The sequence below is a fragment of the Thunnus maccoyii genome, chromosome 18, assembly GCF_910596095.1.
Source record: "Thunnus maccoyii chromosome 18, fThuMac1.1, whole genome shotgun sequence".
Taxonomy (NCBI): Eukaryota; Metazoa; Chordata; class Actinopteri; order Scombriformes; family Scombridae; genus Thunnus; species Thunnus maccoyii.
In genome coordinates, this window is record NC_056550.1 from 22,872,559 (window position 1) to 22,888,764 (window position 16,206).

A 16,206-nucleotide genomic window follows, 5' to 3' on the forward strand; every position below is an offset into this window, starting at 1 on the left:
ATCTGAGGGGGTTGAATGTGCACACGCCCTCACCACTGCATCAACTAGCTGGTGTGTCACTGAGTCTGACAGAACACACATCCACATGTATGTGCACACATGTGGCAGTGCACACACACACACACACATGCTGGGGCAGTATGTTAATCATATTAAAGTCATGCTCTCATTTAAATTTTAAATAACCCTGATTAACGTGCATTTGCATTTGAACCAATGAAAAATTAAATCAACCTCCCTCTTACTTGCAGTGACTTTAATAATGATAATAATGATAATTCCTTATAAATGCAAACACACAACCCACAGTACATAGGCAACAGTCGGTGTTGAAGCAAAATGGAAGCAAACATTGGCTTCATGTTATTAGATGGAAAATCAAAGTTAATGTTGGGGACGAATCAAAAGAAAACAAAGGGTCTTTTTTGAGTTTGAACATATTGCTGACAATCAAAGACACAAAGCAAACAGCATTTTGATGTGCGTCGGTGGCGGCAGCAAAAAGCAATGATACAACTTTATGTAAGAAAAAATAATCGGAAAACACAAACTAAAGACACTCTGAAGTCCAACAAAAACAAGCACATCACCACAACAAAGTATTCAATGCATACCCAGCGATGGACTGGGAATAAAAATGGTCAGAGGATTTTTTGACTCAGACCAGTCAGATGAAATATCAGAGCAACTTCTTTATATAAGTCCCCTACAACACTACTACAACAAAGTACATCCTGAAAAACTGTGTAACTGTGTAACTCAAACGCAAATGTACAACTAAAATAACAGAATTTTAGTGGCTTTTCTCCTTTCATTAAATCCCTCTGTAATTTCTGAGCTAATCAAACAGACAAAATGCTTTAAGTACTTTTGTTAATTAGCATATTATTTTTTCTGATGAATATAAAGCACCAAATATTATGCTGCTAACCAAACCCAAATTATTTTATCCCTGTTGTTTTGAGGATCACTTCAGCTGCAGAACTTTACTGGTGTTTTCACTGGACTCACTGGGCGGTGGTGCTGAATCCACTCCACTGCTGTTCTGGTGCTACTCTCTGGCTGTTGCCACCAGCAACGCTAACTGCATTAACTGGTTATTTTGAAGGTAATCAAATGTGATTGGCTGGTCATGTAAAGAAAATGAAAGAAACAATCATTTACTTATGACTTGACAAAAAAACATGATTAAAAAAGATTCTGTATCTGAATGTTTCATCATGTTTTTTATTCTGTGCTGTAGACATTGTGACAAAATACTGTATATCAGTGAAATGCTACAGTATTAGCCACACTTACTGTGGCATATTATGTTAAAGTATGTTTTAAATATAAGTGTAAAAATGTATTTGTATGTGTACATTTATACACTTCTTTTTTTTTAAATTGCTGTCTAAAGCTCCATTTGGATGGATATTTGTTGCTGAGTTCTGTATACAAGGACATTATGTGGAAAAAACCATGTGATCTTCATCACCAGTGGACTCAAATGATTTAATTTAATTATTATAAATAATATGGGGCAGCTGTGGTTCAGGAGGCAGAGCAGGTCGCCTGCTAATAGTAGGGAGGGCAGTTTATTTCCCAGCAAAACATGGACCTCCATGTTGCAAGGCCAGCACCTTGCATGGTAGCTTGCATTATGCCATCGGGAGTGTGTTGAGTGTATGTGTGTGTGTGTGTATATGTGTGTGAACGAGAGGCAAATTGTAAAGCACAAAATTCTTAACATTGCAGCCCATTTACCAATACCTGTTTAATTTAATTATGCATTTAAATTAGTTTGGCTGTACACAGGCAGATAAGCCAAGACAGAATTATCTATAACATAACTTCCAACAGCCCATTTGATGAGCTTCTGGGTTTTACTCTTGTAATTTTTTTCCCCCTCCCTCATAGGAGTTGACTTCGTGTTAATGAACTGGCATCTATCAAGTCAGAAAAATCCTTTCCTACTTCTTCAGTTTTTACATAACTGTGCAAAAATGATAAGACAGAAACCTCAGGTCCATGCATAAAACTCAGACATACACTTTTACTTCGCAAAGTGTCTTTCAAGTCTGAATTTAAGTTATGGGAGAACCAACGAGTGTGCTGAAAAACAGTAGCAACTGGGGCTGAGCTTATTAGCTGGTTAAGATGCGAAAACTCACACACTTACGTACTCAAAACAGGATTAAAATCACTGACCAGAACATATACTATTAAAATCACCCGAGCTCCTCCGGAGAAATGAATCCAAGCCTAATGGGGCTTAAGAATTATGAGTGACATTAATATACTTAATACTAAATGAAAAAATAACGAGAATTGTGCAGCACTAATTAATTGCATGACACGCAGTGTATGTGGAGGGCTTTATTCTTCCACATGTGCCAAACTTTTCCTTTTCTATTTCCCATAGAGTCTGATTCAACCCAAGGTGAATTATTTACCACAGCACTCTTCCAGCCACATCACAAAGCATACCTAATAAATGGGCTAGGTCCTGAGGCATTTATGCATTGCTCAACCAGTGTAAGTATTAAAGAGGAGAGTACATTGTCAACTACTCACATCCGCCAAATTTATTAACCATGACTAAATGAAAAAGGAAAAATGTTTAGCAATTCAGTTTATCATTCTCTTTGTCTAAGGACGTAGATTTGAATATATTAGGATACTGTGCCCTTGAGTTTGAAACAGAAAACAGAGGAGGATCATTGAATTTTGAGAATTTCTACCTACTAAAAAAAAGTTCAAGATAAGGGAAACTGATGATGAAGAATAGAGATAAAAACTAAAATTGTGCAGCCAACCACATTCACATGGAATGCAATCAAAACAAGATTGTTATGCCAGCAGCCCTATGAGACTGTAACAATCATTACACATTAGAGACCAAAATTGTTGGATGGATGAACCGTGTAGAGAAAGTCTGCTATTAGAGGGCTGTATCATGCTGTTACCTGACTCAAAAACCTACAATACTTAATCCTGTGTACAGTAGTCACTTTAGGGAGTCAGCTTGCCAGGTTCAGCTACACTAACGGACGACAAACTGGAGGATTACTCTACTATACCATTGTGAGACCGTGACATCGGTGGATGCTAACATTAACATGCCTACAGTCACCATGTTAACATGCTAACGTTTAGCATGTTCGCCAGCCTTTAGCACGTTAGCGTTCCGTCTTTTCTGAGGCTAGGCTAGGCCAAACCAAATTTTAGAGGTTTTGTCATGAAGTGTTGGACAAGTTAAACAATTTGACCTGTTAGTGGTGCTACATGAAACTTATCATCCTCATGGCATTATGAATATCTGTACAAGATATACGTACAATTTTTGTTTAGATATTCTTCTCTAATGGACCGACAATGCAACCCCTAGAACTGCACCACTGGGATGGCTAAAAAGCAATGTGTGGCACTTGGTGTGCTAAATATCACAATTTCGTACCTTTCTACTCAAGTTCTTTGAGGAAAAACCTTAACCCTAATCCTCCACACACACACTGTATATCCCTCTATATCTGCCCCCATCCTACACCCACACAAGTTGGATCTTCTCAGCCTCGATGGGAGGGAGAGAGATTTGACAGCAGAGTTTCTCTGATCGCTCTGATGTGGTCCTGAGAGGCTTGAGTGAGGACAGCAACCTAGCACACCAATACTGCCCACAATAAAGCTCCACAGGCCTGCTGCGAGGTCGAAGAGATGACCTGCCCCACAGCTCCACAGGCGCGATGGAAGGCTGGGGGGATACTGTGATGTTTGGACACGACTGACAAAATACCACCTGTCATAAATTCACAACTCAGAAACATGCTTACCATTTGTGATGCTAACTCCTGCTGACAGACAGAGGGAAAGAGACAGAGGTGGCATATGAGATAGAAAATCAGAACACAGAATAAAACAAAACAGGGCAAGGGGGTGAGAAATGAATCTTAACACAGTAGGAATAGGAACTGAAATACATATTGCCTGCATGTCTGGATAAAAGGGAGCTGTGGTATTTTACTGGAGAAAATATGGACTTTATTTTCCTGAAAATATAACAGATGACATTTCAATCATAGCGCTTCGATCATGTCAATAAGAATGGCAGGGGAAAAAACTAATAGTGGCCAGAGCTTTCTGAGACCCTCCTGTAATTGTGCGCTCATTTAAGGTATTTTTCATCCGCTTCATTATTGATTGAAGGTAAGTGCTATTTATTCTCCGCTAATTACCAGACAGAAAATAACTCTAAACACAGCCCGTGTCACCAGTGGACCAACACAACTTGTCAAATCAAAATTTAATTTGCCAGCACCTGATGAATACGTATAACAGGAATAGATCAAGGCTTTGCTGTTGCCAAATACGCAAATGGTTACCAAATTCCACCAGAACAATTATATTCATTTTTTGATTTTTAATTAAAAATTCTTCCGGGGAGAATTTCTCATCTCAAATTTTAAATGTACCTCACAATAAAAGTTTGCTTCTTAACTTGTCAATTCAACAGCTACCTCACCTCGTATGAATATGAAGTAGTAAGATTTGAGATATGGAAAAAGCCAGGCATATAATTTTTGGTGATATTAAAATTGTTTTCAATTTTAAATGGGAGAAAAAAACACAGGTTACTTACATTTTTAATCAAATATTCTGTCCTAGTACAGAAAAAAACTGTGAAATGGAAAACTTTTACTTTCCCCCTACTTCTAGGTGAGAGACAAGTGAGACAACAGACAGGGTTTTAACTCCGACACTATTATTAAAACATCATATGCGTAGTCTTTCGTTAAATTATCTTTTGTTATATAGTCAGACAGTATCAGCTCTCACTGCAAGAGTAATCAGTGTAAAATGCAATCCTGACCGAAGCAAATGATGGAAGGTCAAAGCTGCTTTGAGCTGTCGTCTGTTAAAGGAGCTGTGAAATCAAGCCAATGTGTAATCATTCTGTGTTTTATCAGCTCTGGTATAGAATTTATGCAGAAGACCCTTTTAATCCTTTGACCAGGGGTATTTATTTCAAAGATGGATGAAAAAAACAATCTGAAGGAAGGAGCTGCACCACCTTCTTTTTGCAAATATTTAAAAACATGTCTTATCGTTTAAGATCCCCTTCACCCCGACCCCCATCACTTCTTGGCAACCAGCAGAAAGGTGACGTGCAGCAGAATATTTTAAGAGAGCGAGCTGGGGAGAAAATGGCCGTTCTCAGGAGGGAGAGCGCTTATACACAAACAACCTGAACCACCATAGGCAGGTGCATTACTCACCAACAACACAGTGTTTCCACTGGTAACATCACAGAGTACAACAAAGTAAAGTGGACAAAACACGAATCGAGCGAGGTTTTCATGTTGCCTATTGGCAATGGTAACATGGCAAAGAGAGATTTTCATTTTGCATGCTTGACTTTGAAAATGTGAATCTTTCCTCCAGTCATCAGTGATTACAGAGAAACTTTTGATACGGCTGGGTTAAACCAGTGGAGGCTTCGGTCAGTCCTGCACCCTCCCTCCAGGACTCTGGTCCATCTCAGCGCAGTCGTACAGCCTGCCTGACAGCTCCGGGGTGTTCTACTCTTTCTGTCTCTTAGTGCGTTTGGTTAAAGACTTTAAAAGGCCTGCCATCATCAGGAAGGATGGCTCTGGCATGTCCTCTCACTGTCCTCTGTCCAAGTAAGCCCCTGAGGGGCCAGAAGCACCTGTCCTTCTAAAGGACAGCCAGGCCTCTGCTTAACACTACTGTCGGGACCTCGGTTCTAACTGCAAATCACAATGCCTTGAAGGATGTGAAGAGGTAAGACATGAGGACACAGGATTGAAATGCTGAGTGAAGGCAGGGGATAGTGGTGCATATATCATATTCTACAGGAACCAAAGCATGCTAGTAATGACTAATTATTCCGACAGGGCTCATGCCAGCAAGTTCTCCAAATCAAACGACATGCACTCTAGAGTGACAATTACAAGCATTTTCTGATCTGATGCTTAATTAGGTTTAGGATAACATCATTGTTTGTATGCTTACAATACTAACTGCATGGTTAAGGTTAGGAGGTTATCTCCCACGTCAAAGCTTGATGTTTTGTTGACTGATCCTTCCACCCTGACCTCTCTATGCAGGCTTTGTCGCTATATACTGGTAATATGTCATCTATTTCCTCCTTTGATTCCATCATAACTACTGTTAGAGGACCTCTGTCACGTCAACATAAATATGCCGTTTTGGGGGACTTGCATACATGACTGATCCTCTTGTTTTTCTTGTGAGGACAGTCTCTCCGTGCTGTGGTAGAACAGGCAGGCGAGCATTTTGTGCTAATCATAAACTTGAAGCATAAATCAAATACACTATTTTCTCAGAAATATTGCAATGTAATGTATATATATAACTTTAATATTGTTAGGTAGCGTTCATGAAGAGTTTCAATATATCAAATATGTGCTTCATCAGGACTGCGTGGGTGTGGTTTAATCAGATTTTATTGACAGTGCAGGCAACATAAGCAAGATTTAGATATTATTAAATTCTGAGTGGTGCACAGAAGTACCACCTTTTTCCCAGTTGAGTGCCACCAACTTCAGTAGAGTGAAATGAGCAAAGACAAAAACACAAAACTCTCTCAAATGTAAAAAATCCAATACAAAACTTTGGCACAAAATGTGTGTTCATGTAGGACCCCATTGCTCATACTGTAGTATGAGAGTAATTGAGAAAACAGTTTTTCAGGGCCTTTAACTTTGTTCAATACCGTCTGGCAAACCTCGAGTGCAACTGATGCCTGTAGTTCACAATGGATGCACCATACAGACAGAGGAAGCAGTCACAGTACACTGTGAAAGTGCTGATCCAGTGAGCGAATTTGATAAAATTGTGTTTTTCTGGAACACTGCACATCAGCCTGCAATTGGGCATGTCAAGGCACTGCCGGTGTGTGTGGCCTTACATAGAAAATAATAGGCACGGATGTTTTGATATGCCTCATACAGCACAGTGTGTTGCCCTTTTAATCTATGTTTGATTGAGTTAGCAGTGTCTTTGAAGCCTTGAATGATTCAGAGCCATAAACAAGTCAAATTGTGGTACTGCTCGTTATATTTATAACCTTGAAAGACATGATGTTGTTTGCTGATTGGTTTGTTGTCGAGTTACTGGGTTCAGTCAATTTTCAATGCATGTTTGGTCACAAAAACCTACTTCTGTGCAGCGGCCTGTTAGTGGGTAAAAGGAGGGAGAGTATATAAATTTAAAGGGTTTACAGCTAATGTGAATGGGTCCGCCACCAGCCCTGAGTTCTGTGTTAGCAGATTATTAAATTTCTACTCACAAGCTGTAATATGCTGTGGCTCTGCTGTTGATGGAGATTTAATGATTTTCAAAAACAAAACAAGACAAAAAAAAAAGGATGCCTGCATGCCATCTGTTGAGAATAGTAATGATAGGAGACTTCTACTGCTCTGGTAGTGAAGAATACATTGCTAAGGGTGCCGTTAACATGGAACCTAACCCTAACCATGCAGGAGAGAATGATTATAGTCTGACAACAGGGAGACGTTGTCATGAATGCCAACAACACTCTGCCTCTGCTTGTAAATCTGCACATTATTTGCATATGCACTACATGGGCTTCTATGTTACATTCTTCTAAGCCTGTGTGAATGTATTCATAACTAATGGTGGGCCTGAATGCATCACATGTATGCGTGTGCAAAAGCGAGACAGAGTGAGAACTACACAAACACTTTCATCTTGCCAATTCTGACACCAATCTCTGCCAGTCTAGCGAGCTTCCCCTGCCTTGTTCTGTGCATACAGTTTCTACTTTTACCTGTATTATTGTTTGTTTTTCTTGCACACTGTACCCTTCTATATTTACACCATCTGCATAACAAGCTCTGAAACGTAGGTGGATGGATGGGTGGTGTCACAAGCACAGTGCAGGTTTAATTTATTTAACCTTTGTTTCTTTTGCTACTTATAATGAGAGGAAGTGCATATTATTCTGTTCTGAGAAACTGTGAAACCTTTTTTTTCCCTTTTGAAATAGTTGAGATTTTCTCAATTTCCCTGGCTGTCTTTGTTGCAGCCTCCCACACATGTCCTGACCCATACAAATACTGCATGGCGCAGCAGGGGATGTGCTAATAGGGGTCCATATATCCCTTTAACAGTAAAAGATAGACTATAGGAGTTTGAGTAATGAGCCAGTGCCACCTGTGCCCACAATACCAGGGGAATGTGGACTATAATGCTGATGAGCTTCTCAGGGCCAATGTGCCACTGTGCTCTGCTGTTCCCTCTCTTTACATCTCCATCCATCTTGGAAAAGCTCCACGCTAGAAGTTTGCATCTCCTGCTTAACTTGTTTGAATCAAAAGCTTTGCCTGGAATCTGCAAGGAAAACAGGCATTTATGTCAAAGAGAGTCCTGGGTCTCATTTACTGAAGAGGGCAGTGTGTGAGCACGTTTACAGCGCTGCAATGCTAATTCTGGCTTTCTCAGAAAGTCTTTCAGTCTGTGGTTGGGAACACCACAGCTTTATAACTGCTGTGTTAAGGGAGCATCAATTAACTTCCAGAGACTGCTGCGACTGGCAATTTCAGCATTAAAAACATGAGCACAAAGTTCTTTTTCACGCACATATGGACATAAATGGAGGTGTTGTACATGTACAAATGAATGCACACACTCGTGCACAGACATCCGAGTGCGGTCTCAGAGGATGACTCCCGTTTTCACAATCTGTGTTTCATTTTGGTCCATAATTTCTCCCAATTATAACTGACATACAATAATGTACTGTAATACTGCAAGCACTCTGTTTTCCATCACACAAGTTGAATGGACATCTTTGATCACAGGAAGAGATAATCATCTGATGTTATTCATCTTTCAATAATATGTTCCTCAAGGATAAGACTGATGATATTCTATTTTTTTCTTAGAGCATGCACGATCATCTTGGCGTGACTGGATTCAGGAAATATGCGCTTAATAAATAGAATGAACTGCAAACAGCTCTCGAGCTAGATTCTTTCGTTCCTCTCGGAAATTGTAAAGCTCCACTAGCTGATGTTTTTTTTATACCTCTTGTAATCATTTTTAATTATTCTTTTCATGGCTTGGTTGTTGTTGGTTGTCTGACTTCACAGTAAATATGTTGTTTTTGTTTTCAGGTCTCTCTTGAAAAAGATCCTGAACTCAACATGACAATGTGATTGAAAAAAAAAGTTACCAGTAGCAACAGACAATTAACACTCCGCAGGGAGATAAAAATCCATATCACATGTTTTGGGTTCCCTTTGCTTCTGCTAAACTAGTATTTTCATTTTCACTTAGTCTGTTGAACCCCAAAGTACTGAGTTTGTGCCAGTTTATTATTATTTGTTGTCTTCTGCCACAGAAGGAGCTACAGACATGACACTTGGCCCAGTAACTGGAAATGATGTGCAAATGCTTCACAAGAGACATGACTGTAATCGGCCAGACGGTGGCGCTATAATTCACATTCCAGAAAAAAAATTGAAAGGCCGTGACACCCACACAGTGAGTCACATTGACTTGAAATTTGGCACACATATCCAGCACAATGTGCTTTACAAAAAAGCCAATTGGACCATAAAATGTCGCTATGTTGTATTTTTTGCTAATTTGCATAAACTGAAAAAGAGTAATGTGACATCTATTTTTTGGATTTTGACTTGGTTTTGGGCCATTCTTCTGTAATGCAGTTAGAATTAACAGCTGTTTCCTTAAAAACTGGTCCCACAACACATATCCCTATTTCAAAAGGCATTAAGCAGGGTTGTCTGGTATCTCCCTTGTTATTTATTTCAGTGACAGTGAGTTATTGGGTATATTGATTATCAATGCTTGGAATATTCATGACATTAATAGTCTGGCTAAAGAATTTGTTATTAGTCGTTCGCTGATGACACAGCGATTTTTCTTAAAAATGCTTCTATGGTGCCTAGTGTGATAAATCAGATAAATGTTTTGTTTTTTTCCCCCAAAGCCTCAGGCCTTCACCTGAATCTGAAGAAGTGTGAATAACTTCCAGTTCATTCATGTGAAACAGAAGGTAAAATACCATGGAATTGTATTTAATAAAAATGAAAGTATTAGAGAAGTGAATTATTTAAAAAGTTATCCTTAAACCACTGGCTTTCAACAGATGCCTCCATATTTGGTAGAATCACATTGTCCGAGTCAGAGGGAATTTCACATTTAATATAACCCCTATCATTCTTTATTTATCACCCCAAAGATAGTAAAATGTGTTAATTCTTCACTTGGTTGGCACTAGCTCATATTTTAGTCAATACCTGTGTCTATTGAAAGTGCTGCTCTGAAGATCATTCATTGAATCAGTAATCAATCAGCTATACCCAACAAATTATGAGGATAAACCACATAATCATCGTCAGCATAGCAACAAATCAAACATGCCACACAACCTGGATCACTTGTAGCTGAAACAGGGCAAAAAAAAACAGCTTAGCATCACAATAGCACCTTCCATTGCATTACCCTTTTCTCTTTTCATTAGTCTGCCATTAACTCCAGTCAAGTATTTACTTTTGCTAATTCTTTTTGGAGGAAAATACTAACAAACAGCACTTAAGTGGATTTATTTCATCACTGATCTCCCTAATGCATTTACTATACGGTCGACAAGATAAGATGTTGTTTATTATATGGACATCTTTGTTGAATTTAGAATGTTTTTTCATGCATACACTGTAATGATGAAACAAGTGTGTGATTGGTCTCGCTTCTTTAAATACAATCAAACTAGCTGAAGTGACTTTCCTCGGCTTTGTGAAGCCTGAAACCAGTTTGTTGCTGCTTGTGGCTTTAATTTTGCCCAATTGAGCTGCTTCCTTCTGTTGAGCACGACAAGGTTTGAACTTGCAAATTGCCACTCGCGGCTATATTATCTCCATGCTTTGGCTTAGTCATGTACCAACTGCAGCCTTAATATCCACAGAGTGACTAAGCCCAAATAAAGCCAACACAGTTTGCTACATTAATAATATCCTTCAGAGACAGAGAATAAACACAATAATAAAAATATATATACTGTAAACTCTCCAGTAAAGTTGGACACTGAGTACAAGGCGGTAGGCGGTTTCTTAGCAATTACCTCTGTTTGGCATTTTGGGGAAATCCACTGAATATTTAATCTGCCACCTACTGTGGATGTAAACAATTGGAATTATTCACGTTTGTATATTTATATATACAACAGTATACGGGTGAAAAGGTATGAGGGTAGAGCTGAATTAAAGTGTGCTGTCAAGTAGACAGGATGAATGGCTGCAAATTGCTCCTTGTGTTTCCATTATTCATAAAGGTATTCACGTCTGAGGGAGAGGCACAAACAACGGCGAGACATTCAGCGTGTTAAATTATTGACGGAACCTCAAGATCTCAGAGAGGATTCTCTCTTTGATATTGTTCAGGTTAAATCTGGCAAGCCGCTGTGTTCTTCGCCTCTTGATGCACACTCTTATTCCCGGTTGTTTACCTTTTTTTTTTTTCCTTTTGACTTACAAAACCACCTCTACCTCCTCCCCACTTCGCCTCCCGCGGGAACAAGACGGACTCCTCGCAGGCTTTTGCTGATATCCCAAGATGACGAAGCGGAGAGATTCATTTAAGTGACTGTAAACTAATGGTGTGTAAGATGGACATGAAATGCACACTTATGGCTAACTTCACTTCACAACACGTACTGTGTTATATTTCATTTCTCATGCTGCTGCAGATCCAAAGGATGAGGTAAGAATCCAATACTGAACTACTGACACGTGGAAAAGCTATAAAATATGGATCAAGTCGGACATCAATAGCATCCGGTTCAATACAACCGACTTACCAGCAGGTCGGGAAAGGTCACAGGGAATGCACTGAGAGTCCTTGAGTCATGCAAAAAAATCTGTCTAGATGTGCATGTATGTGTGTGTGTGCATGTGTGTGTATGCTTGTGTGAGCACGCCCCTGGGCGCTGGCTAAAGCAGTATCAGTGGAACCAGGTTTCATCAAAGATGCACAACCATAAAACAGTCTGTCAGGAGAATACGCTTGTATCCCTTTGTTGGTTCTCCTTCAAAGCACAGTCTTGTGAGACTCGAGCGAGAACAAACATCTTCTTGCCGTTTTAAGTCTGTTTACATTTGCCTCTGCTGTGGTGCTTCAACTTCACCCTGTTTTAAACGGGTTTGCTCTGAGAAGTCTGATCTACAGCAACAGTTGCAGGCTGGAGGAAGCTGCACACACACACACACACACACACACACACACAGACACACACACACACACACCTGAGAGCTGTCCAACAGCCAACAGCCTCTTACTGCTCACCACTGAGCAACTTGACTGCAGCAGCTGGGGATTAAGTGCTTGCTGAAAGGCACAAAGGCAGCAGTAATTGAAAAAGGAGAGTGAGTTAAGGCTGCAATCTTTTCTCACCTTGAGATTGCTTCCTGATTTGGAGCTGGAAAAGAAAACTAGCGGTGCGTAAAGGAACTGCTATCTGTTTTCGACAGACAGCATCAGAAAAACCATAAAAATTCTGCCAACAGGCGCATTTCCTAGGTGAAACAGTAGCGGCGTTGCATACAAGAATCTGATAAAAACAAGAAAAATGAGATGAAATGGCTGCTTGGTTTCGCTGCAGACAGCTGAGTTGGCTGACACCAGCAGCATTATGATCCATAAGCCTTTGATCAAATCAGACGCTGTCCTAACGCATGTCAGTAATGCATATTAACGAACATAGCGTGATAAGGAGGATGCAGCTAGGTGAGATTCAAACAGCATGGTTGATATCCTTACTGAAGCATGGCTGAATCTGCATTTTTCTTACCTCAGGACTGAGAACTTGTTCTTTCTGATCCCGAGCTGCAAATTTGACCTCGACATCCTCAGAGCTCGGCTGATCCCTGTAGACTTCAACCTACGCACCACCACACAGCATCATGCCTGACCCAGAGAAGGAAGCATCCCTAGAAAGGTCGAAATCATGCGGGCTAAAACGGTCATATGCCATGTGAGCTCTAATAACTGCAGGGGGCTGAGAGCTTATATTCTGAGTGTGAAAAACAGGAGTCTAGAAATCGTGTGGGATGTAATGAAATGGCTTGTTTCCAACCTGTTAGAAAATGGAATATAACTTTTGCCAATGTCAGATAAATGTCTGTATATATGTGCATCTCAGTGCTTGTCCAACTAAGCTTTCATGTAAGATCTAGTGCAATTAAGTGGAAAAAAAAAGCAAGATAAGTGTGAAGTTTAGATTGCCATAGGGGCTCATGTGAGTAACAGCTCGTGTTCTGCAGAAGTTAGCTACACCATTTTCTTCACACTCTAATTGCATCTCCTGTGTGTGTGTGAATGCGTTTATAGCTGTAGGCTGATTACTGCCCTGTCACATGATAAGGAACACCTATGAGGAGTGCCAGACAGAGCTAGTATCACATGCTGGGAAGCCCATATTAGTGTCAGCGCTGCGCCTGCTGATGATTGATCCGCCGAACAAGTCCTGTGGACACAGGCAGCTCTGTTCCCTGTCCCTCTGCTTTCCTTCAAGCACTAACAGGTTGTTTTTGTGAAGGTGCACTGCTTCTCACATACAGGCTATCAATGGCCGTCCAAGTACATTTCGACCCATTTTAACAATGGCAGAGCACCGTAAGACATTGATGTAACTGAGTTTGCTGCAAATCCCCACAGAACAGTTCAAGTACACCGCTGTCCACTCTTGTCCATTTTGAAGTGAAGAGTGGCACTGGTGTTTCTTGACAAGGCTCAAACAAACAGGGCTGAAATCACGAACGCTGTAAAAGCATTAACTCGGTTCAATATGTAAATATTGAGTGAACTTGTTGAGTTTGTTTAACTAAACTGAACAGAAATGATAATTTAATTTAATTTAAGTGAGACAAAATGAAGAAATTCACCCCACAGCTGAACAGATGAGAGGTGCTATTTAGACTTGATTTACAGTTGTTTTTCTACATTTTCTTTTTTTTTAACAAATAAAGCAGCTGTAAGTCTGATCCTGCATCCACCGAGCTGCCTAATAAAGTAAGAATGACATAGAGTTTAAATAAATACACAATATATCTTCATAGGTTCTTTTGTTTTAATTTAGATCAGAGAGAGGACAATCTAACTCATCTGAGACACATAAAAAAATGACATATGGTACAAAAAAATCTGTCAGGTAATTTTCTTCTAATTAGAAAAAAAGAAGGATTTAAGCTCACACAGTGTATGCTAGGAAGTGTGCTAATAGTCTGACAGTGTTTCTTAAATACTTCATTTCATGAGCCTTGGGAATGATCAGAAGGATATCTAATCGATTCATCATTTTAAGTGATAAGACTGAACTATTATGAGTGAATTATGAGTTCTGAAATGGTTCCGAATGTGATAATTAAACTACTTAAGTTCTGCTGTCTTGAAACTGACAAACTAATAATTACACCAAGTTAATGATAGAAGATTTTTATCAAACTGATTATGAGATTTTACAGCGTAGGGAGTCTGCAGAATCTGACGTCATCATCGAGTATATTTAGTTAACAGCAAGCAGGTCTTATATTTTACACTCAGAAGCATAATTTGAGATGAGTTTTTCCAGGTACAACTCTGCAATATAATGCAATCCAATACAACAGCCCTACAATAAATCTCGCCCTTGTAAAGTTTATAATGTTTTGCTTTCGTTGACTTTGTGTCAGCGAATTGTTGATGCGACTCGGTGGTCTTTTTTTTTTAGACTGTTTCTTTGTCGTAATGTTTGCTGTATTGTATTGTACTCAAGGTTGTTTCTTATATTGTGCCCGTTACGATTTACATACTCACTGCCTCTCCCCAACAACACACACACACACACACACACACACACACACACACACACACACACACACACACAATGCAAAGACAATACTGTGTGTGGGCGTTTGTTGCCCAAAGGTGTGACAGTAAATATAGATTTGAATCGTGGGTGTAGTAGTATGCATATCTTCGGTACAGAATGTGTTTCTGTATGTGTGTGTGTGAGGGAGATGAGCCATGAGGGAAAACAGCAAATAATGAAACTTAAGGTCAAGTAAACAGTATGTAAACACTTTTTAAATATTACAATCACTGCCTCTGTCACCTGTTATCACTTATATCTTGCATATAAACTCAAAAACAAATGATTTTTTTTTTAATTTACAATATTACATACATATAGAGCGAGTGAAGCTCATCTGCTGTAAGTCATGCATGGTCCTCAGAAGGTGCGGTGGAGATTGGATACAGCTTCAGCTAATGGTATTCATGGAAGAAAACAGCATCCATTAGCTTTCTATTTCAAACACTAACCTTTTACAAGTCCTGCGGTTTATGCGTCGACGTGACCTTATGAATACTAACCATGTATAATCTTTTCATCTGCATTCAAGGCTTGCATTACACCGGGAGATTAAGGTGACTGTTCACTGTGGCCCACAGCTTTCTGTCAAACAGCTATTGGATGCTGGCTGCATCCAGTGGCTGTGGCATATCAATGACCAGCGCCTCGGCCATTCATATTAAAAAAAAACAGCACTGTTATGGTTTTTAATATAAGCTGGAAGTTAAAGCTCATGAAACCACTCAAGCCATTCGCTCCGAAGAAGGAAATTGGATTAGGGGGGTGTGGAGCATGGTAGGCACAGGGCCACCTGTGTTAATGAGATTGCTCTGGTTGGAGCTGTGTAGCTTCCACCTGACTCCCACTTGTGTTTATTTCAAACCAGATCAATAGCTTATGGTCTTGCTTTACAGAATCCTACTGAAAAGGTCAAAGACAAACGAGAGGAGAAGAGACCTGCATTATTACCTGGGTGTGTTTAAAACTCAATCAGTAGCCCGTCCAGGCTCAGCTGTGATTGACCAGGCTTTGTGGAGGGCTTCATGTGGGCCCTCTGCAAATAAGCATTAGGCCTTTTCCATACACATGTGCTGGCTTGGCTTGACTCAGTTTGACTCAGCGTGTCAGCCCAGCACAGCAGGGATTTGCATCTCAATTACAACGGGGCTACCCGCTTGAAGGTCTGTCTTTAGCTGTGATGTGACGTGCTCGTCTCGAGTCGAAAGCAGCGGGCTGTATACATCACGGCTGTGACTAGCGCAGCGGGTAAAAATAAAGCAGATATCTGAAGGAGCAAACAGAAACACAGG

At 40.0% G+C, this 16,206-nt stretch overlaps 2 protein-coding genes and 1 long non-coding RNA gene across 8 annotated transcripts in view; 1 reads left to right on the plus strand and 2 right to left on the minus strand.

Moving 5' to 3' along the window:
- Nucleotides 1-16,206, minus strand: part of LOC121883564 (acid-sensing ion channel 2) — a 409,332-nt gene that overhangs the window by 99,033 nt on the left and 294,093 nt on the right. The gene's annotated exons all lie outside the window — the stretch shown is intronic.
- LOC121883567 (acid-sensing ion channel 2-like) overlaps nucleotides 1-16,206 on the minus strand; it is a 40,415-nt gene that overhangs the window by 16,922 nt on the left and 7,287 nt on the right. The window contains exon 2 of one of the 3 annotated variants that reach the window (XM_042391885.1): nucleotides 273-1,126. The exons of 1 other annotated variant lie outside the window; for it this stretch is intronic. In XM_042391885.1, coding sequence (XP_042247819.1) covers nucleotides 1,052-1,126 — 75 coding nt within the window. In that variant the 3' untranslated portion in view covers nucleotides 273-1,051. Of the gene's footprint in view, nucleotides 1-272; nucleotides 1,127-15,660; nucleotides 16,182-16,206 lie in introns of those variants that run through there. One more of the 3 variants, XM_042391884.1, reaches the window with a different exon arrangement.
- LOC121883572 lies at nucleotides 5,697-10,045 on the plus strand. Its single transcript, XR_006092241.1, has 3 exons — nucleotides 5,697-5,781; nucleotides 9,389-9,531; nucleotides 10,001-10,045. It is a non-coding gene; the product is annotated as an uncharacterized LOC121883572 (long non-coding RNA).